At 50.2% G+C, this 21,111-nt stretch overlaps 2 protein-coding genes across 2 annotated transcripts in view; one reads left to right on the top strand and one right to left on the bottom strand.

The window, feature by feature from the left end:
• Nucleotides 1-21,111, top strand: part of SH3PXD2B (SH3 and PX domains 2B) — a 358,044-nt gene that overhangs the window by 2,105 nt on the left and 334,828 nt on the right. The gene's annotated exons all lie outside the window — the stretch shown is intronic.
• ERGIC1 (endoplasmic reticulum-golgi intermediate compartment 1) overlaps nucleotides 1-21,111 on the bottom strand; it is a 101,806-nt gene that overhangs the window by 10,894 nt on the left and 69,801 nt on the right. Inside the window, exons 6-9 of the mRNA XM_060197167.1 lie at nucleotides 14,284-14,388; nucleotides 14,050-14,110; nucleotides 10,765-10,865; nucleotides 6,501-6,623 (exon numbers count right to left, since the gene is read on the bottom strand). Of these exons, the coding sequence (XP_060053150.1) occupies nucleotides 6,501-6,623; nucleotides 10,765-10,865; nucleotides 14,050-14,110; nucleotides 14,284-14,388 (390 nt within the window). The remainder of the gene's footprint in view (nucleotides 1-6,500; nucleotides 6,624-10,764; nucleotides 10,866-14,049; nucleotides 14,111-14,283; nucleotides 14,389-21,111) is intronic.

The raw sequence follows: 21,111 nt of genomic DNA, 5'->3' as shown, positions 1-21,111 counted from the left end.
CTTTCTTTCTTTCTTTCCCAAAGCACCACTCAGCTCTGACTTATGGTGGTGCTGAGGATTGAACCTGGGACCTTTGCTGTCTCAGGCATTAAAGTCTGTGCATAACTATCATACTATCTCCCCAGCCCAAGGCTTCCTTTCTAGAACTTTCCATCAGCAGGGCCTGGAGAGAGCCCTGGGTTGAACCCCAGCACCCCAGCACAGAGAACACAGAGGAGACCCTGGAGCAGTGGAGGGGTACTGTAGTGGGCTTTCTTCTCTCCATCTCTCCCTCTCTCTGACACACACACACACACACACACACACACACACACACACACGACAAAGGATGGGAAGCTGGGTCAAGGAGGTGGCTCAGCAGTATGGCACATGGGGGAGGCCCTGAGCTTATCCCTGACGCTGCAGGAAAGAAATGGAATTTTCCATCTGAGCTCCCCTCTTTACTGGGAACACGGCTCCAAGGGACTGTGGGTCTCTGGGGTCTCCGCCCTCCCCTCCTAGACTGCAGAGGGCAGTAGTCATGCTGGATCTTGCCGCCTGCTGGTCTGGGAGACTAGCAGTGCTCACTCACCCCCTCTGCGGCCACCAAGCACCTCCTTACTGATCTGCACGGTCAGAGGTGACACATCTATTCCTGAGACTGTGTCTGTCCCAGACAGGGGCAAATGTCTTTCCCCAAAGCAAGTCTGGTGTGTTTTAGCTTTATGTTGGGGCTCTTTGTTTAAAAAGGAGTCTTTTTTTTTTTTTACTTTTTAAAAATATTTATTCCCTTTTGTTGCCCTTGTTTTATTGTTATAGTTATTATTGTTGTTGTTATTGGTGGCATCATTGTTGGATAGGACAGAGAGAAATGGAGAGAGGAGGGGAAGACAGAGAGGAGGAGAGAAAGACAGACACCTGCAGACCTGCTTCACCGACTGTGAAGCGACTCCCCTGCAGGTGGGGAGCCGGGAGCTCGAACTGGGATCCTTACACCCGTCCTTGCACTTGGTGCCACCTACGCTTAACTCACTGAGCTACCGCCTGACTCCCTTAAAAAGGAATCTTATGGAGTAAAGAGCACAGAGAGGCTGTTCTGAGGCTACTCGAAACACAGGACTTTCCTCCTCTTCCTCCTCCTCCTCCTCGTTTTTCAAGATGTTTGTGTATGTGGCATCATTTGGGCATTTCTGGTGCCAGTGGTCAAACCCAGGGCCTCCTTTCTACCTGCCAGTCCTGGGTGAATTTAATGAGAAAGACATATTGGTTAGTTTGATGAGCAAATGAAGCCAGAGCACAGAGCAAAGCAGGACGAAGACCTATTCTTCACAGCATCTGCAGCTGGGTCCAGTCACACCTGAAGCCCACCCACGCCGAGTCAGGTTGACGTTAGCTCTCTCTTCCTTAACAAGCCCTCACGGAAACACACCTAGTCAGAACTGGAGTAGAGCCAGGACTGGGTCCCTGAGCTGGAGTCAGTATTAAAAATAAGAAGAGGACAATTCCTCCAAAGAGTAAAAGGCCTATGTGACAAACCCACAGCTAATCTCATACTCAGTGGGGGAAAACTGAAAGCTTTCCCCTGAAATTCGGGAACCAGACAAAGTCCTCAAGGCCCTCGCCACTGCGATCAGGAACAGATACTAGACAGGAAGAAATTAAGCATCACTATCTGCTGATGACATGATGATATACCTAGAGATTCCCAAAGATGCCACCAAAAAAATTACCGGGAATGATACATTCAGTAAAATAGCAAGACACAAAAATCAATACACAGATATCCATGACATTAGTTCTATACGCAAGGGGTGAGTCAGAGGAAAGGAAGGTGGGAGGAACCAATTCTATTTACAGTGAACCCCCCAAATAAAAATGCCTTGGAGTGAATCTAACAAAGGAAGTGAGAGATTTTCACAATGAGAACTAGAGGGCATCGTGAGAGAGAGAGAGAGAGACAGAGAGACAGAGAGTGACACAAAGAAATAGGGGAATATCCTTGTTCATGGATTGGAAGAATAAACACGATTTAAATGGCATCTTATTAAAATAAATCTATAGATTTAAAAAAAAAGAGGGATCCAGGTGGTGGCGCAGCGGGTTAAGTGCACATGATGCAAAGACCAGCACAACGATCCCGGTTCGAGCTCCCGGCTCCCCACTTGTAGGGGAGCTGCTTCAAAAACGGTGAAGCAGGTCTGCAGGTGTCTGTCTTTCTATCCCTCTCTCTGTCTTCCCCATCTCTCTCCATTTCTCTCTGTCCCATCCAACAACAACACCAGCAATAATAATAACAAGGGCAACAAAAATGGAAAAATGGTCTCCAGGAACAGTGGTTCATAGTGTAGATACCGAGCCCCAGCAATAACCCTGGAGAAGGAAAAAAAAATCTATAGATTCAGCACAATCCTTATGAAAACCCCAATGAATTTTTTTTCAAGGAAATTGAACAACTTATCCAAAAATTCACATGGAACCACAACAAAACAAAACACTCTCGAGAAATAAGGGGGAAAAAAATGGAGGGGTCATGCTCCCTGACTCCAGTTTATCCTACAAGGCAACAATAATCAAACCAGTGTGATACTAGAATGAACATTATACGATACTTGGGCCAGTGGAACAGAAATTAGAGCCCAGGAATACACCCACACATACACAACCACCTCATGCGTGACAAAGGGGCCAAAAGGATTCTGTGGGGGGGGGTGGTGGGAAAGAAGGTCTCTTTTAACAAAGGGTACTTGGAAAACTGGACAGCCACATGCAGAAAAATGAAGCGAGACCACCATTTAGTACCAGGCACCCCAATCAGCTCAAAATGGATCAAAGACCCGGATATTACACAAGGAAGCACAGGGTACGTACAAGAAAACATGAGCAGAACACTGCAGGACCTTCACATCACAGAAGTGTTTGGAGACTTGACCCCATGGGCATGTGAAATTCAGCAAGATTAGAAAAATGGGCCCATGTGACAGTAAAAAAGCTTCTATACATCAAAAGCAAACTTTGGGGAGTCGGGCGATAGCGCAGCGGGTTAAGCACACGTGGCGCAAAGCACAAGGACTGGCATAAGGATCCCGGTTTGAGCCCCCCACTCCCCACCTGCAGGGGAGTCGCTTCAAAGGCGGTGAAGCAGATCTGCAGGTGTCTGTCTTTCTCTCCCCCTCTCTGTCTTCCCCTCCTCTCTCCATTTCTCTCTGTCCTATCCAACAACAACAACAATAATAATAACTACAACAATAAAACAACAAGGACAACAAAAGGAAATAAATAAATAAAATAAATATTTTTTTAAAAAAGCAAACTCCACGAGAATAAACAGGCACCTCAGTAATTGGGAGAAGATACCTGCCAAGCAATTGGTATCCAACATCTATAAATAAACAACAGAGCTCGGCAAAAGGACAAACAAAACCAGACAAAAAACAGTAAACAAGTAGGCGGGGGTGGGGGTAGGTTAAGCACAGGGATTCTGATTTGTGCCTCCCCGGCAGGGGGGATGTCACTTCACAAGCAGTGAAGCAGGTCTGAAAGGGTCTGTCTTTCTCTCCCCTTACACTGTCTTCTTCCCCTCCCTCAATTTCTCTCTGTCAGATCCAACAGCAACAGCAGCAGCAGCAACAATAATGGCAACAACAATGGAAAAAAGATGACCAGCAAGAGTAGTGGATGAGCAGTGCAGGCACAGAGCCCCAGTGATTACCCTGGAGGCAAAAAAGAAAGTAGGCTAGGGGCTGAGGGGGTGACACACCTGGTTGAGCGCACATGTTACTATGTACAAGGACCTAGGTTCGAGCACCCAGTCCCCACCTGCAAGAGGAAAGCTTCATGAGTGGAGAAGCAGGGCTGCAGGTCTCTCTCTCTTTCTCTCTGTCTATCTTGACCTTCCCTCTCAATATCTGGCTGTCTCTATCCAATAAATAAATATTTAAAAAAATCTTAAAAAAAAAAAAGTAGGGAGTCAGGCAGTAGCGCACGTGGTGCAAAGCACAAGGACCGGCATAAGGATCTCTGTTTGAGCCCCCAGCTCCCCACCTGCAGGGGAGTCGCTTCACAGGCGGTGAAGCAGGTCTGCAGGTGTCTCTCTTTCTCGCTTCCTCTCTGTTTCCCCTCCTCTCTCCATTTCTCTCTGTCCTAACTAACAATGACATCAGTAACATTAATAACTACAACAACAATAAAAAAAACAAGGTCAACAAAAAGGGAAAATAAAAAAAAAAGGAGGCCACAGAGTTGAATAGACAGTTCTCTAAAGAAGAGACACGCGTGGCTCAGACACATGAAGAAATGCTGCACTTCACTGATCATTAGAGAAATGCAAGTTAAAACTCCACTGAGATTCCAGGTCACACCTAAGAGAATGGCTGACATCCGCAAGCCAGGAAATGACAAGTGTCGACGAGGTTGTGGAGAAAAGGGACTCTGCTCCACTGCTGGTGGAAATGCAGACTGGGACAGCCCCTTTGGAAGAGGGTATAGAGAGTCCTTAAACAAAATATAATTACGGTATAATTAGCAATGCCACTCTTGGGCATTCATCCAAAGGACATGAGAACACTAATTAGAAGGGACACCCGCCTCCTGTGTTCATAGCTGCATTATTCACAACAACCAAAGAGTGGAAGCAGCCTAGATGCCCATACTACTGTGGAATACTACTGTGCAATCAAAAAGGATGGCATTATGTCCTCAGGGACAAGATGGAGGGAACAGAAGCTGCTGATGCTTAGGGAAGAGAAGTAAAGAGAAGAAAGACAACTACCAGATGGTTTCACTCAGATGTGGAATCAAGACTGAAATGCATGAACCTGCAAAATGAAATGAAATGATACAAAAAAACTGAAGGAAACTGTCTCTAAGACTTTGTGAGAACCGTGGTGGTTACTGCAGGGAGAATGGGGGGTGGGGGGGCGCAGCACTGTGGTGATGGGTATGTTGTGGAACTATATCCTGTAATCTCATACTTTTGTAAGCCACTATTACACACACACACACACACACACACACACACACACACACACACACAAACAGTGAAAGAGGGAGACCTTGGGAGACGTGTGAAGAGGTAGTAGAGAACACACTCTTCAGGTTCTCATTTCTCATTTCTCCTCCTCCTCCTCATCTTCCTTCTCCTCTTCTGCTGACTCCAGCTCACCAAGCACTCCCTGGCCTCTGGCCTGAAGCAGGGCACCTTGCACTTCCAATCCGAAGGACACTCTGAACAGGTGGCTAGGCATAGTACCCTGGATAGAAATGACTGACATCGGGGGTCGGGTGGTGGCGCAGCGGGTTAAGCGCAGGTGGCACAAAGCACAAGGACTGTCGTAAGGACTGCGGTTCAAGCCCCTGGGTCCCCACCTGCAGGGGAGTCGCTTCACAGGTGGTGAAGCAGGTCTGCAGGTGTCTGTCTTTCTCTCCCCCTCTCTGTCTTCCCCTCCTCTCTCCATTTCTCTCTGTCCTATCCAACGACGAAATCAATAACAACAACAATAATAGCAGCAACAATAAAACAAGGGCAACAAAAAGGGAAAATGAATAAATAAATATTAAAAAAAAGAAATGACTGATGTGAAAGAAAACTGCCACCAGTCTCAAGCCCTCTAGAGACCCAGGGAAAATGCAGGAAGAGCACAGCAAAAGAGAAAGAAGGGAGGTGAGGATGAAAAGCAAAAACCCGACAGGGACCAGCAGTGAGTTGGGGAGAAAAAAGGTGGAAAGTTCACCGTAAAATGGGAAGACAGCATGAGGGTTCTGCAAAAGACTTTGATGCCTGAAGCTCTGAGGCCCCAGGTTCAGTCCCTAGCACCACCACCAGCCAGAGCTGAGCAGGGCTCTGGTCTTGACGCCTCTCTTTCTCTCATCAAAATACAATACATAAAATATTATCTTTACTGTTACCAGGGTTATCCTTGGGCAGCCATTGTTTCCTTTCTATTTTATTTGATATGGGGGGGGAATAAGACACCTGCAGGCCTACTGCACCACTCTGTAGCGTCCTCCCTGCAGGTGGGGGGTGCAGGGGCTCGAACCAGGGTGCTTGTGCATGGTAACATGTGCGCTTAACCAGGTGTGCCACTGCCCAACTCCAAAAATAAATGAAATCTTTTTTTTTAATTTTTAAAAAATATTTATTTATTCCCTTTTGTTGCCTTTGTTTTTTTTTATTGTTGTAGTTATTATTATTGTTATTGATGCCGTTGTTGTTGGATAGGACAGAGAGAAATGGAGAGAGGAGGGGAAGACAGAGAGGGGGAGAGAAAGAGAGACACCTGCAGACCTGCTTCACCGCCTGTGAAGCGACTCCCCTGCAGGTGGGGAGCCGGGGGGCGAACCGGGATCCTCATGCCCGTCCCTGCGCTTTGTATCACGTGCGCTTAACCCACTGCGCTACCGCCCGACTGCCGAAATCTTTTTAAGAAAGAGTGGAAAACTAGAGAAAAATATGAATGTCGCACAGAGTCAGAGAGAAGAAGGAGAGAGAGCTGCTGAAGGAATTAAACACAGGCGCCACTCACCGTGGTGATGAATCTGTACAGAGGCTGCCGTCTCTCGGTGTACTTGACCGTGATGGGGCTGAGGTCATAGCGGAACCAGATGGCGGGGATGATGCGGCCAGTGTGGCTGTAGGCGACGTACTCCTGGGGCGAGGAAGGGGGGAATGGGGTGTGAAAATCAGAAGCACAAGCCGGTTTACACCCCTCTTCCTCTCAACCCCTCCCCCAGGCCCTGCCCCACAGCACCCCAACACCCGCCACTGCTGGGGGCTGCTCAAAACCTTTCATCTGGGGGTCGGGCGGTAGCTCAGCGGGTTAAGTGCACGTGGTGCAAAGCACAAGGACTGGCGTGAGGATCCGGGTTGGAGCCCCGGGCTCCCCACCTGCAGGGGAGTCGCTTCACAAGCGGGTGAAGCAGGTCTGCAGGTCTCTGTCCTTCTCTCCCCCTCTCTGTCTTCCCCTCCTCTCTCCATTTCTCTCTGTCCTATCCAGCAATGAAGGACATCAGTAACCACAACAAGGGCAACAAAAGGGGGGGAAATGGCCTCCAGGAGCAGTGGATTCATGGTGCAGGCACTGAGCCCCAGCAATAACCCTGGAGGCAAAACAAAACAAAACCCAAAAACCTTTCATCTGCCTGGAAAGTGGCTATGTGGCTTGGAAGTGCGCGGTTCAAAACGCAAATCTGAGAGCTGTGGAGATAGCATGATGGTTCTGTGGAAAGCCTTTAGTGCCTAAGTCACCGAAAGTCCCAGGTTCAATCCCTAGCATCACTGTTAAGCCAGGGCTGAACAATGCTCTGGCAAGTAAAATAAAATTAATGATTTTTTATATGTATTTATTTCTTCCCTTGTTTTACTGTTGTAATATTATTGTTGTAGTTATTGATGTCGTCGTTGTTGGATAGGACAGAGAGAAATGGAGAGAGGAGGGGAAGACAGAGAGGGGGAGAGAAAGACTGACACCTGCAGACCTGCTTCACCGCCTGTGAAGCGACTCCCCTGCAGGTGGGGAGCTAGGGGCTCGAACAGGGATCCTTAACGCCCGTCCTTGTGCTTGGCGCCACCTGCGCTTCACCCGCTGCGCTACCGCCCGACTCCCAAAATTAATAAATTTTAAATAAACCCGAGAGCACAAGAGAGAAAGGAGAGATGGCGCCGCCCTGTCCCCAGGGCCTACTGTCCTCTTGGGCTGCTGGACTCGGGTTTATGGGGACGGCTCCTGTCTGGGCCACTCAGTCCCCCAACTCTACTTCCCAGAGGGGATCATGGACTGGAGGGGGCAAAAGAGAGACATCTTTGCATGTGCCTAACATGGAAACATCTCACATCCTAACATCTCTGCATGTGCCCTGACCTAGGGACCTGAGAGAGCTGAGGGGTCAAAAATGAATGAATGAATGAATGAATGAATGAATGGGTGAAGCCTGGAAGACTCTGAGGTGGGGACAGCCTGTTCTGTGTGTGGTGGACAAAGGGGAACCTTTGCTGTGTCTGTGTGTGAGAGGAGTTTAAAGGCCAGAGGGGAGAGAGCTTCTTCAAAGAAGGGGCACAGGGCACTGCGAAGGCAGGGTCACAGCCCTCTGGGACTAGGAGACCGAGTTGGCAGTGTGTCCACAGTGGATTGGGTACTTCCGGATGGAGACCTCACCAAACTGCCCTGGGCACCCATGCCGGGGCTGAGTTCTGGGGTTCCTCCCAGGACTGCCCCTCTGTGGGGCACAGCCCCTCTGGCTCAGGGGCTGGGGACATAGAGTGAGAGTCCGCACAGAGACTGAGCTAGTGGGCCTTACTGCCAGGACCCGGCCAGAGACTCTGGAGACAAAGCCTCAGTGAAGCAGGCCCAGCTTTCTCTGGGGGAGAGCTGAGGGCCAGGGAAAGCAGCAGATGGCATCCTTTCCCCAAAGCTGCCTGTGGGGCTGAGCAGTTCCCAGAATACGGCTTCATTTTTTTTTTGTTTTTGTCCTCCATGTTATTCATGTTATTGTTGGGGCTCGGTACCTGCACCACAAATCCACTGCTCCTGGAGGCTGTTTTTCCCATTTTGTTGCCCTTGTTGTTGTGCTTTGCTGTAGTTGTTATTGTTGTCATAGCTGTCATTGTTGGATAGGACAGAGAGAAATGGAGAGAGGAGGGGAAGACAGAGAGGAGGAGAGAAAGACAGACACCTGCAGACCTGCTTCACCATTTGCGAATTGACCTCCTGCAGGTGGGGAGCAGGGGGCTCGAACCGGGATCCTTATGCCGGCCCTTGCGCTTTGCACCACGTGTGCTTAACCCGCTGCGCTACCTCCTGACTCTTAAAAGGAGAAGACCATCTTTCTTAAAAAGGAGAAGACCAAGGCACAGAGTAGTTCTGTAGTTTGCTCTGGGCGCCATAGCAAGAGAGTGACTAAGCCGGTCTGCAGGAACTCCTGGGCGGATTCCATCGGTTAGTGCTGTCTGCACCTGAAGTCACGGCGATTCCCGGAGTGGGTGGGGGGGGGGGAAGAAAAAAAAGATGGTGGGGGAGGTGGCTGAGTGCAAAGAGTCCTTGACTTGCAAGCACGAGATCTTCAGTTTGAACGCTGGCACTGGCCAGAGTGACAGCCCGGCATTCTCTCTCATTATCATTTTATTTTTGATGATTAACAATAAGATTTAAGGACGGGGGTAGATAGCAAAATAGTTATGCATAAAGGTTATGCCTGAGGCTCCTAAGTCCCAGGTTCAATCTCCTGCACCATCATAAACCAGAGCTGAGCAGTGCTCTGGTAAATAAATAAATAAATAAATAAATAGAGATTTATAAGAGAGGAGGAGAGAGAAAAAAACAGAACAGCACTCTGGCACATGCAATACCAAGATCAATTTCTGGACCTCATGCTTTTAAGTCCAACACTCAAACCACTATGTCACCTCCTTGGTTGTCCTCTGTCTCTTGTTAATCAACCAACCAATCAATCAATCAATTTTCTTTAAAGAAATAGGGCTCCTTTCCTGGATGGCCAGATCTGTAAAACAGATCACAAATGTCCCCAGAGCTGAATGCCTCCTCCCCACCCCTTCTTTCTTTTTATCTGACAGGGCAGGGAGACATTAAGACAGAGAGAACAAGAGACACTGGCACACTGCTTCACCACTAGTGAAGGTTCTTCCCTGCAGGTGGGATTGGGAGCCTGAACCTGGGCCCTCATGCATGGTAACACATGTGTGCTCAAAAAGTTGCATCACTGGGAGCCGGCGGTAGCGCAGAGGGTTAAGCGCACGTGGCGCAAAGCGCAAGGACCAGCATAAGGATCCCGGTTCGAGCCCCTGGCTCCCCACCTGCAGGGGAGTCGCTTCGCAGGCGGTGAGGCAGGTCTGCAGGTGTCTGTCTTTCCTCCTCTGTCTTCCCCTCCTCTCTCCATTTCTCTCTGTCCTATCCAAAAACAACAGCTATGACAACAATAACAACTACCACAAGCATAACAACAAGGGCAACAAAATGGGAAAAATAGACTCCAGGAGCAGTGGATTCGTAGTTCAGGCACAGAGCCCTGCAATAACCCTGGAGGCAAAAAAAAAAAAAAAGTTGCATCCCTGCCTGGCCCCAGGCAAGGAAGGTCACAAGCTGAGCAAAGCCCTCAGTACATGGTAAGCACTTGATAAGTGCTAGTTACTGGGTTGACTCTTCTTATGAACTGAGTCAGCCACTATTCTGCTCACAAAGGGTTCTGGCACTGGTGCAGGAGGAAAGCCTGATGGGGGGGGAGGCAGAGACCCACCCACCAAGGTCTAGGGTGAGGGTGCTCATCCAGTAGGTTCACACAACACAGATAAGGCTCTCTCTGGGGAAGTCTAGGCTGTAGATGCCCCCATCTCACCAACCAGGCTCTGCCTGCTTCTCCCAGATGCTCTGTGGGGATCCTGGGGGGGGGGTGTTCCCACTAATCAGCAGGCCCTTGGGTGTGGCCCACCAGCCTCGGGGCCGGGCATGAAGGACTTGTGCCCTGAGCCCCTGATTCTGCAGGAACTGAGCCAGATGCAGACATCTGGACCTTGGGCAGGAGTTGTCCCCCTGCCTGCGCTGTCTCAGGTAGATCACATCCTATTCTTGGTTGAATTTCCTGACCTTGAGCCTCTGAGGCCTGCCCCCACCTTCCATCTCCACCCTGGGACAGAGCCTGGATCAGAGTGGGTCTGACACCCCCACCCAGTGCAACCCCCTTGCAGGGGAACCGGCTGGAATCCGGCCCCGCCGCGTGTGAGCGCAGCCGCCGGCCAGCAGAGGGCGCCGGTGCACGCAGCCCGGCCGGGGCGCTTACCTTGTTGGCCACCGTGTACTGGTAGGAGTAGCGCTGCTTGCCGCTCATGTCCTCGTACACCGTGGGCACGATCTTCAGGATGTAGTCGTGGGAAGCCAGGGCTGCGGGAGGGACACGCAAGGTGAAGCCGAGGACCTTTTCCATCACACTGTCCCCTCCCTCCTCTGCACCCCACGGAGCGGGACAGTGGCTCCCACAAGGCACAGAACATGCCAGAAACTGCCCAAAGGTCCTTCCAGGGGGCAGCGGCTGTGCGGGTCCCTCTCCAGCAGGTGCTGGGACGTGAGAGGGACCCATGTGACCAGACAGGAAGAAAGGGACCTGGGGAGAATTTTCTGGAAAGACACCCATGAAACTACCAGTCACTTTTTAGCCCCTGGAGAAGAAGGCAGGGTTTTTTTTTTTTTCCTTTTATTATTTTTTCCCTCCAGGGTTATTGCTGAGCTCGGTGCCTGCACCATGAATCCACCGCTCCTGGAGGCCATTTCCCCCCCTTTTTGTTGTAGCCTCGTTGTGTTTATTATTATTGCCATTGTTGATGTTGTTCGTTGTTGGACAGGACAGAGAGAAATGGAGAGAGGAGGGGAAGACAGAGAGGGGGAGAGAAAGACAGACACCTGCAGACCTACTTCACCGCCTGTGAAGCTCGAACCAGGATCCTTATGCGGGTACCTGCACTTTGCGCCACATGCGCTTAACCCACTGTGCTACCGCCCGACCCCCAGAAGGCAGGGTTTGGTCAAATTCACAGCGTACTTCTTTTGGTGCTATTTGAAGACTGACGACTTCAGAAGCAAAGTCAGGGGGATCGGGCGGTAGCGCAGCAGGTTAAAGTCATGTGGCGCAAAGCACAACAACTGGCGTCAGGATCCCGGTTCGAGCCCCCGGCTCCCCACTTGCAGGAGGATCACTTCACAGGCTGTGAAGCAGGTCTGCAGGTGTCTGTCTTTCTCTCCCTCTCTCTGTCTTCCCCTCCTCTCTCCATTTCTCTCTGTCCTATCCAATAATAATAACAGTGATAACAAGGGCAACAGAATGGGAAAAATGGTCTCTTGGAGCAGTGGATTCATAGTGCAGGCACCGAGCCCCAGTGACAATCCTGGAGGAAAAACAAACAAACCTATTTATTAATAAGAGATGAAGAGAGAGGGAAAGGGAGGGAGGGGGAGAATCGCAGCATCACTCTGGCGTGTGGTTTTAGCAATCAAACCCAGGTCCCTAGGCTTACAGACCTAAAGCTACCTTGCAGGCCACTGGTCTTATGTTTTCCCTTTCTTTCTTTCTTTCTCTCATTTTATTCCTTCCTTCCTTTCTTTTTTTACAACCGCAGACCTGCTTCACCGCCTGTGAAGTGACTCCCCTGCAGGTGGGGAGCCGGGGGCTCGAACCGGGATCCTTACACCGGTCCCTGCGCTTGGCGCCTCGTGTGCTTAACCTCTGTGCTACCACCTGACTCCCTGGGCTTAGGCTTTCAAAAGGAAGAACCTAGCCACCAGAAACAAACAAACAAACACACAAACAACTGCCTCTCTGAAGAATGGACTCATTTCTGTCCCCCTTGTCAAGGGGTGGGTGGAAGTTTCTCCCTGTCCCCTCCCACTAGATGGGGGTGGGAGGCTGCAAAGTAGGGGGGCGGGCAGAGGCTGGGCCTGACTCATTTCTGTGTCCCCAGAACCCCTGGCAGGGCCTGGCACGACTCGGAGGGTGGCAAATGCTTTCTGAGTGAATGAACGGATGGAGAGACGACTGGCTGGAGGCATGAATGGAAGTGCCAATGAGTCAGCTTCTGATAAGCCTGACGTAACCAGAACCGCACACTGGCTGACTGACGGGGTGCAGGCCCAGAGCTCCTGGGTGCTGCCCCTTCCCTCTGGGGAAAGATGAACATTCCCTTGAGCCCTCAGGATGACAGAAAAACTCGTTCTTCTTTCTCTGAGCGCCTCCTAGAATCTTGCACCAGGAGGCTGAGAGGTCACAGACATCTGGGGCTGTGGGTTCTTTCTTTTTTTAAATTTTTAAAAATATTTATTTACTTTCCCTTTTGTTGCCCTTGTTGTTTAACATTGTTGTGGTTATTGATGTCATTGTTGTTGGATAGGACAGAGAGAAATGGAGAGAGGAGGGGAAGACAGAGGGTGGAGAGAAAGACAGACACCTGCAGACCTGCTTCACCACCTGTGAAGTGACTCCCCTGCAAACCGGAATCAAACCGGGATCCTTAAGCCGGCCCTTGTGCTTCATGCAACAACAACAATAATGACCACAACAATGATAAAAAAACAACAACAGTAACAAAAGGGGAAAAAAATGGTTTCCAGGAGTGGTGGATTCATGGTACAGGCACCGACCCCGGCAATAACCCTGGAGGCAAAAAAAAAAAAAAGAAGAAGAAGAAGAAGAACTCATGCCTCCTGCGTTTTGAAGCAGACTCCAGCTATTGCCGCCGGAATCCACCCACCAAATTCATGCATAGGGACTTAAGCAATATCTCCTGAAACACAAGACACAAGAGCATTAAGGCAACGCACCACTGCGGAGCTGTCACCACAGCTGGAACACCAAGTCCCCTCTAGCACCTGCGGAGACAGAGATCTCTCTGCTTGGAACTACTCTAGAGGTTTGTCCCGGCCCAGGAGAGGCAGACACAGAAGCCACAGTGCTCACGCAGGGCTCGAACCTGGGGCCTCACCCTGATGAACTATCTGCTGGCCCTGTGGTGGTTTATTTGGTTGGATTTCTGGCTGCAATGAACTTCGAGAAGTGAGAGAAGCCAGAGGGGGGAGAAGGAGAGGGCAGAAGGCAAGGTCATAGGTGCGGTGGAGCTGGGGGGCGGAGTGTGCATGTGTGAGTGGACGTGTGTGTGTGCGCGTGTGTGCAGGTGTGCAGAGGCCTACATCATCTTGAACCTGGCTGAGGAGCAGGGGGCTGGAGAGGTTCAGCCAGAATGAGGCGACCCAATGGTTAGTCCTGTCCCCCCGCCATTTTCATGACACCCCTCAGAGTCAGGTGACCTTGGCTCTGCCCTCAGCATCCTGTGTGCTGCCCAGTGGGACCAGTGACATGGCAGCCGGAGGATGCAGAGCAGGCATCCAGTGAGAACTCAGAGTTCTCAGGGCCACTGCCACCTGGTAGGGGACAGTCCCCCGTCCCTAGCTGTGGGGACAAAGACTCGGCAGCTTGGCTTGATGACTGTGAGTTGAATGCCCTCTCCCACTCCTTCTGCTGTGCTGGGCATCAGGCAGAAGCTGTTTTGGGGATACAGGCGCGAGGAACGTGGATACTTACGGTTGGAGGTGAGTCTGTCTGCTCCCCCAAGAGCATTGAAGGCTCCGTGGACGTTCTGGACCTGCCGAGGGAGAAGCAGGGTGAGGGGACCGACCCCGGGACACAGCCACCTCTAGCGGAGGGTGTTTGCTGGGGCAAAGGCTCTAAAGGGGTGTGGCCTGGCTGGGGGACCCCTCAGTGTGCCCTGGGGGGAAGATTCTCCCCCATGTGTCCCCTTGTGGACACCCCACTCACCTGGAGCGTGTCCCCAAAGGAGAGCTTGTGGATGACGTGCGTCATGTCCGGGTTCTGGGGCTGGGCCGTGGCGCTGTGTGTGGACACGTGGAAGTTGCCTGGGACCTGGAGAGAGGTGGGTTTCAGCAGCTGGGCAGGTGCCCCGGGGGACAGTGGGAGGCGGGTCTCCCCCCTGGAGGCACCAGCTCTGGATGTGGGCCTGGAGTGGTCCTTCCCAGCTGGGAGCTATAAGTTTCTCATCTGCACAACAGGAGCAATGAGGGGGTGTCTCTGAACTCTGAATCAAACATCACCCCCAGATGTACCCATCAGCCTAGACTAGGGGTCCTGGGAAGCAGGACTATGGGTGGGTGCCTCCCCGGACCCTCAGCTCAGGCGGTGGAAGTACCCAGTGTTCTGGGGGAAAACCTGACACTGAGCTGGGGACTCCCCATTTCAAGAAAGGCTATACCTCCGCCAAGCTGCTCAGAGCAAAACCCTGCTATCAGCCTCCTCCCAGCTTATGCAGAAGTGAGCAGAAATGGACATGAGCTGAGTAACTCAAGCTCAGTCCTGCTGAGCAGCTTCCCGGCCTCACTTAGAAACAGACAATTCTGGGAGCCGGGCGGTGGCGCGGTGGGTTAAGCACATGTGGTGCAAAGCCAAGGACCGGCGTAAGGATCCTGGTTCGAGCCTCGGCTCCCCACCTGCAGGGGAGTCGCTTCACAGGTGGTGAAGCAGGTCTGCAGGTGTCTGTCTTTCTCTCCCTCTCTCTCTGTCTTCCCCTCCTCTCTCCATTTCTCTCTGTCCTATCCAATAACAATGACATTAACAGCAATAATAACTACAACAACAATAAAAACGAGGGCAAAAAGGAAATAAATAATTTTTTTAAAAAAAGAAACAAATAACTCTGTATGTATATACATATACATATACATATACATATACATATACATATACATATACATATACATATACATATACATATACATATACATATACATATATATATATATAGAGAGAGAGACCACAGTACCACTCCACCATCCGTGGAGTTGCCTTGGTGGTGTCCATAACCAGACAACTCAGTAAGTGGGAGAAGATATATAAACATCACACAGGAGACAAAAGATTGATTGCAAACATCTACGAAGAACTGATACAGCTCAGCAGAAAGAGAAAGAACCCAATAAAATAGTGGGCCAAAGGACTGAACAGGGGCGGGAGCAGATAGCATAATGGTTATTATACAAAGAGACTCTCATGGTTGAGGCTCCAAAGCCCCAGGTTCAGTCCCCCACACCATCATCAGCCAGAGCTGATCAGTGCTCTGGTATAAACAAACAAACAAACAAACAAACAAGTGGGCTGTTTTCCAAAGAAGAGATACACAAGGCCCACAGATACAGGAAGAAATGCTCCACTTCACACTGATCATCAGAGAAACGCAAACTCCTCTGAGATCCCACCTCACCTCTGAGAGAATGAATGGCTGAAGAAACCAGGAAAGGACAGGGGTTGGAGGGCTTGTGGAGAAAAAGGAGCTCTGCTCAACTGCTGGTGGGACTGCAAACCAGTGCGGTCCCTTTGGAAGACTGTCCAGAGAGTCTTGGACACTGTGCCTGCTTTGTCCTGAGTGTGATCCAGGGTCAAGCTGGGCCCCCACTGAGAGGCAGAAACTTCAGCACCTTGGTGTCTTTCCTTCTTCCCGCTGTCTCTTGCTGAAAAACGTGGGTTGGAGTTGTGGAGCCTTGTGATAGCCCCGACTTGGCAGAGAGAGAGAGAGAGAGAGAGAGAGAGAGAGCGCCAGTCCCAGGTCCACTTTTTATTTTATTTATTTATTTTTTGCCTCCAGGATTATCACTGGGGCTCAGTGCACTACAAAAAAAATCATCCACTGTTTGTAGAGGCCATTTTTCTCATTTTTTTTTTTTGTCCTTGTTGTTGTTGTTGGATAGGACAGAGAGAAATGGAGAGAAGAGGGGAAGACAGAGAGAGGGAAAGACAGACACCTGCAGACCTGCTTCACTGCTTGTGAAGCGACTCCCCTGTAGGTGGGGAGCCGGGGGCTCGAACAGGGATCCTTATGCCGGTCCTTGTGCTTTGTGCCATGTGCACTTAAATCTCTGTGCTAATGCCTGTCCCCACCTCTGTCCACTTTTAATGATTTCTTATTAATTTTTTAAAAAACTTTAACCATTGGGGGTCGGGCGGTGGCGCAGTGGGTTAAGCGCACGTGGCGCAAAGCGCAGGGACCGGTGTAAGGATCCCGGTTCGAGCCCCTGGCTCCCCACCTGCAGGGGAGTCGCTTCACAGGTGGTGAAGCAGGTCTGCAGGTGTCTGTCTTCTCTCCCCTCTCTCTCTGCCTTCCCCTCCTCTCTCCATTTCTCTCTGTCCTATCCAACAACAAAGCAACGTCAACAATGGCAATAATAACCACAACGAGGCTGCAACAACTAGGGCAACAAAAAGGGGGAAAAATGGCCTCCAGGAGCGGTGGATTCATGGTGCAGGCACCGAGCCCAGCAATAACCCTGGAGGAGAAAAAAAAAAACTTTAACCATTCATTGGGGGTGGGGAGAGAACCAGAACATGGCATGGGCACACATGATGCCAGGGATTGAACTTGGGACCTCGTGTTTGAAACACCAAGACTATCTACTGTGCCACTTCCTGGTGTAGACCTATTTTGTTTTCTTCCAAATTTGATTTGCTCCTGTGGAGCAGGAGGTGAAGCAGCAGTAGAGTGCAGGACATGAAAGCCCAAGGCCCAGAGTTCTAGCTCTTGTATTGCAAGTGTGAAAATGAGGCTCCGGCCCACCCCCGCCATTAATAAATAAATGTAAAAAACCCGAATGTTGAGGCCAGATGTTGACGCACCTGAGGAGTGCACATACATTACAGTGAGTTGAGGCCAGATGTTGACGCACCTGATGGAGTGCACATACATTACAGTGAGTAAGGACCCAGGTTCAAGCCCCTGGTCCCCACCTGCAGTGGGGAAGCTTCACAAGTGGTGAAGCAAGGCTGCAGGTCTCTCTCTCACTCCCTCTCCCTCCTTCCCCTTTCAATTTCTCTGTCTCTATCTAATAATAAATAAACAAACAGATTTTTAAAAACTATAAAAATACAAATGCCAGGTGGTGGCCCGTTTGGTAAAGTATACATGTCACCATGTGCAAGGACCCAAGTTCCAGCCCCCTGTTCCGGTGAGTCAAGGAGCCTGTAAGTTAGCACTGCCACTGCAGGTGGCCCCACAAGGCTGTGACTCAGCTCTCAGCACTCCCTCCACTTGGAGCCCCAGGCAGGTGGCTGACTCATACTAGCACTCGCTGGGCCGAAGAAAGGAGGCGATGCTTTCAGAGCCTGTGACTTAGGCACCTACGTCAGTGGTTGATGGGTTTTCAAAACACAGAGGCAGCCCTGCCTGCCTCCCTCCCCTCCCTGGGGACCTCGTGATCCAGCAAGAAGTTGAGACAGGCCAGGTCCTGGTGGACAGATAAGGAGGTCTGGGGAGATGAAAGGGTGCAGCCCCCACCCTGCCCATCAGCTGCCACCACTGCTGACTGACTTATCAGAGCACCCTGGAGGTGCGAAGCCTAGAGAGAGGGAGAGGGAGAGGGAGAGAGAGAGAGTGTGTGTGTGTGTGTTGTCCCTCCCAGCGAGAGACCATTTCCTAACAGCCTCAGCCTTCCCCTGGCCAGGGAACTCAAGTTTCTTGGGTCTTGTACAGTTCATTCATTCCTTACACCTGCTCCATTTTGCAAGAGGGAAACTGAGGCCCAGACGCTAAACTGCTCAGTCATCAACCAGCGAGCACTGCGTCTGTCTGACTCCAGAGCGAGCTCTTCATCCCCCTGAGCCAGCTGTGGGGCCTCCACAATTGCCCACCTGATGGGAGCTGGTGTGGCCCTGGCATGTTTGCAACCTCAGGCTACCCCTGGTTAACAGTTCTGTTTCTCCTGGGCCCTTCCCAGGCTGGGTGCTTTATATCAACTGTCACCCCTCACCTGGTCCTGCCCCATCTGGGGTGCTCATGGCTTTTTTGTTTAGTTTTCTTTAGTTGTTCTTGTTGTTGTAGTTATTACTGTTGTTATTGATGTCGTCATTGTTGGATAGGACAGCAAGAAATGGAGAGAGGAGGGGAAGACAGAGAGGGGGAGAGAAAGACAGACACCTGCAGACCTGCTTCACCACTTGTGAAGTGACTGCCCTGCAGGTGGGGAGCCGGGAGCTCGAACTGGGATCCTTAGGCCAGTCCTTGCACTTCGTGCCACGTGCACTTAACCTGCTGCGCTACCGCCTGACCCGTTTTCTTTTCTTTTTTAAAAAACATTTAAAAAAATTATCTTTATTTATTTATTGGATAGAGACTGCCAGAAATTGAGAGGGAAGGGGGTGATAGAAAGAGAGAGAGAGAGAGAGATACCTGCAACACTGCGTCACCACTTGCAAAGCTTTCCCTCTGCAGGTGGGGACTGGGGGCTGGAACCTGGGTCCTTGTGCACTGTAACATGTGTGCTCAACCAGGTGTGCCACCACCTGGCCCCCAAAAAAAACATTTAAAAATAAATATTGAATTTCTTTATTAATGAGAAAGATAGGAGGAGTGAGGGAAAGGACCAGACATCACTCTGGTACATGTGCTGCCAGGGATTGAACTCAGGACCACATGCTTGAGAGTCCAATGCTTTACCCACTGCGCCACCTCCCAGACCACTAAAAAAACATTTAAATTTTTTTTTAATTTATTGATTCATAAGAAATGATAGGAGAGAGAGAAAGAACCAGACCATCACTCTGGTACATGTCTGTCTGCCGGGGATTGAACTCAGGACCTCATGCTTGAGAGTCCAGTGCTTTATCCACTGCGCCACCTCCTGGACCACAGCTTTTTTGTTTTCTGCTAGGGATTGAACTTGGGCCTTTACACTTGCAATCCTGCACTCTGCCCAAGTTATTTGTTTTTTACTATAGTGGGGCACGGAGACACCAATGTTCTGCTCCACCATTCATGGGGCTTCTCCTGGGTGTTCCCATGCGGTGATGGGACTCGAACCCATGAACCTAAGCACGGCAAGGCATAGTGAGGGAGCTATCTTCAGCTTCCCAGATCCACATTTCTCTCAAGGCCCATTTAAAAAAAAAAAATTTATTTATTCCCTTGTTGCCCTCGTTGTTTTATTGTTGTAGTTATCATTGTTGTCCTCGTTATTGGATAGGACAGAGAGAAATGGAGAGAGGAGGGTAAGACAGAGAGGGGGAGAGAAAGACAGACACCTGCAGACCTGCTTCACCACTTCGAAGCGACTCCCCTGCAGGTGGGGAGCCAGGGGCTCAAACCGGGATCCCTCCGCCGGTTCTTGCGCTTTGCACCACCTGCGCTTAACCCGCTGCGCTACCGTCCAACTCCTGGCCCATGGTTCTTACGAAAAGGCTTGTGCGCCTTTGCCAGTCTGGCAACACCTGTGTGCTAAATGCTTCAAGTGTTTGAACTGCATACAGGACACAGGATCAGAAGGGAGAGACTGGAATACATAAAGCATCTCCGAAGGTGCTTATTATCCATTCATCAAACAGCAAGACCTGGAAGCGGGTCACCAAATGCATGTACTTTCTAAGTGGCAAGGAATGCCAACAGCACCCAGCGGGGTCACTCGGACAGAACCACTGGCAACTTCAAGTGCTGACAAAGGTGACGGGCGTGGCAGCTCTGCTTGCGGCTTGCTGTTTACATTCCTCCTGAGAAAAGATGCTCAGTTCTCATCAGAATTTACCCAGGAAGGTGGGGATAACGGTTCTGCAAAAAGACTTTCACATCTGAGGCTCTGAGGTCTCAGGTTCAATCCCCACACCAGTATTAGCCAAAGCTGAGCAGTGTTCTGGTAAAATCAATAAATAAACAAATAAGAATTGATTTTAAAAAATATCTATCTATTTATTTATTGCCTCCGGGGTTATTGTCAGGGCTAGTTGTTGGCGCTACGAATCCACTGCTCCTGGCAGCCATCTTTTCCATTTTATTGGATAGGACAGAGAGAAATTGAGAGAGGAGAGGGAGAGAGAGAGGATGAGAGAAAGAGAGACACCTGCAGACCTGCTTCTTTGCTTGTGAAGTGCTCCCCTGCAGGTGGGGAGCCGGGGGCTCGAGCCTGGATCCTTACACAGGTCCTTGCGCTTAGTACTATGTGCAGTTAACCAGGTGTGCCACCTCCTGGTCCCCAAAGATCTATTTATTTATGGGAGGGAGAAAGAACCATAGCATCACTCTGGTGCTTGTGACACAGAGCCTCATGCTTGAGAGAGTCCAACGCTTTATCCACTGGACCTCAAGAAATTTGAAGTGAGTGAAAAGAAACATACATTCTGTTTCCTCACCCAAGGGCCCTAGGCCCCTTGAATTTCTTTAAAAAATTTTTTAAAAAATATTTATTTATTTTCCTTTTTGTTGCCCTTGTTGTTTTATTGTTGTAGTTATTATTGTTGCTGTTATTGTTGTTGTCATTGTTGTTGGATAGGACAGAGAGAAATGGAGAGAAGAGGGGAAGACAGAGGGGGAGAGAAAGACACCTGCAGACCTGCTTCACCGCTCCTGAAGTGACTCTCCTGCAGGCAGGGAGCCGGGGGCTTGAACCAAGATTCTTTTTTTTTTTTTTTGCCTCCAGAGTTATTGCTGGGGCTCAGTGTCTGCACCATGAATCCACTGCTCCTGGAGGCCATTTTTACCCCCCATTTTGTTGCCCTTGTTGTGGTTATTATTGTTATTGTTGATGTTGTTCATTGTTGGATAGGACAGAGAGAAATGGAGAGAGGGGAAGACAGAGAGGGGGAGAGAAAGACAGACAC

The sequence above is a fragment of the Erinaceus europaeus genome, chromosome 9 (genome assembly GCF_950295315.1).
Source record: "Erinaceus europaeus chromosome 9, mEriEur2.1, whole genome shotgun sequence".
In the NCBI taxonomy this organism is placed as follows: Eukaryota; Metazoa; Chordata; class Mammalia; order Eulipotyphla; family Erinaceidae; genus Erinaceus; species Erinaceus europaeus.
This window is presented reverse-complemented; position numbering and strand designations above follow the sequence as displayed.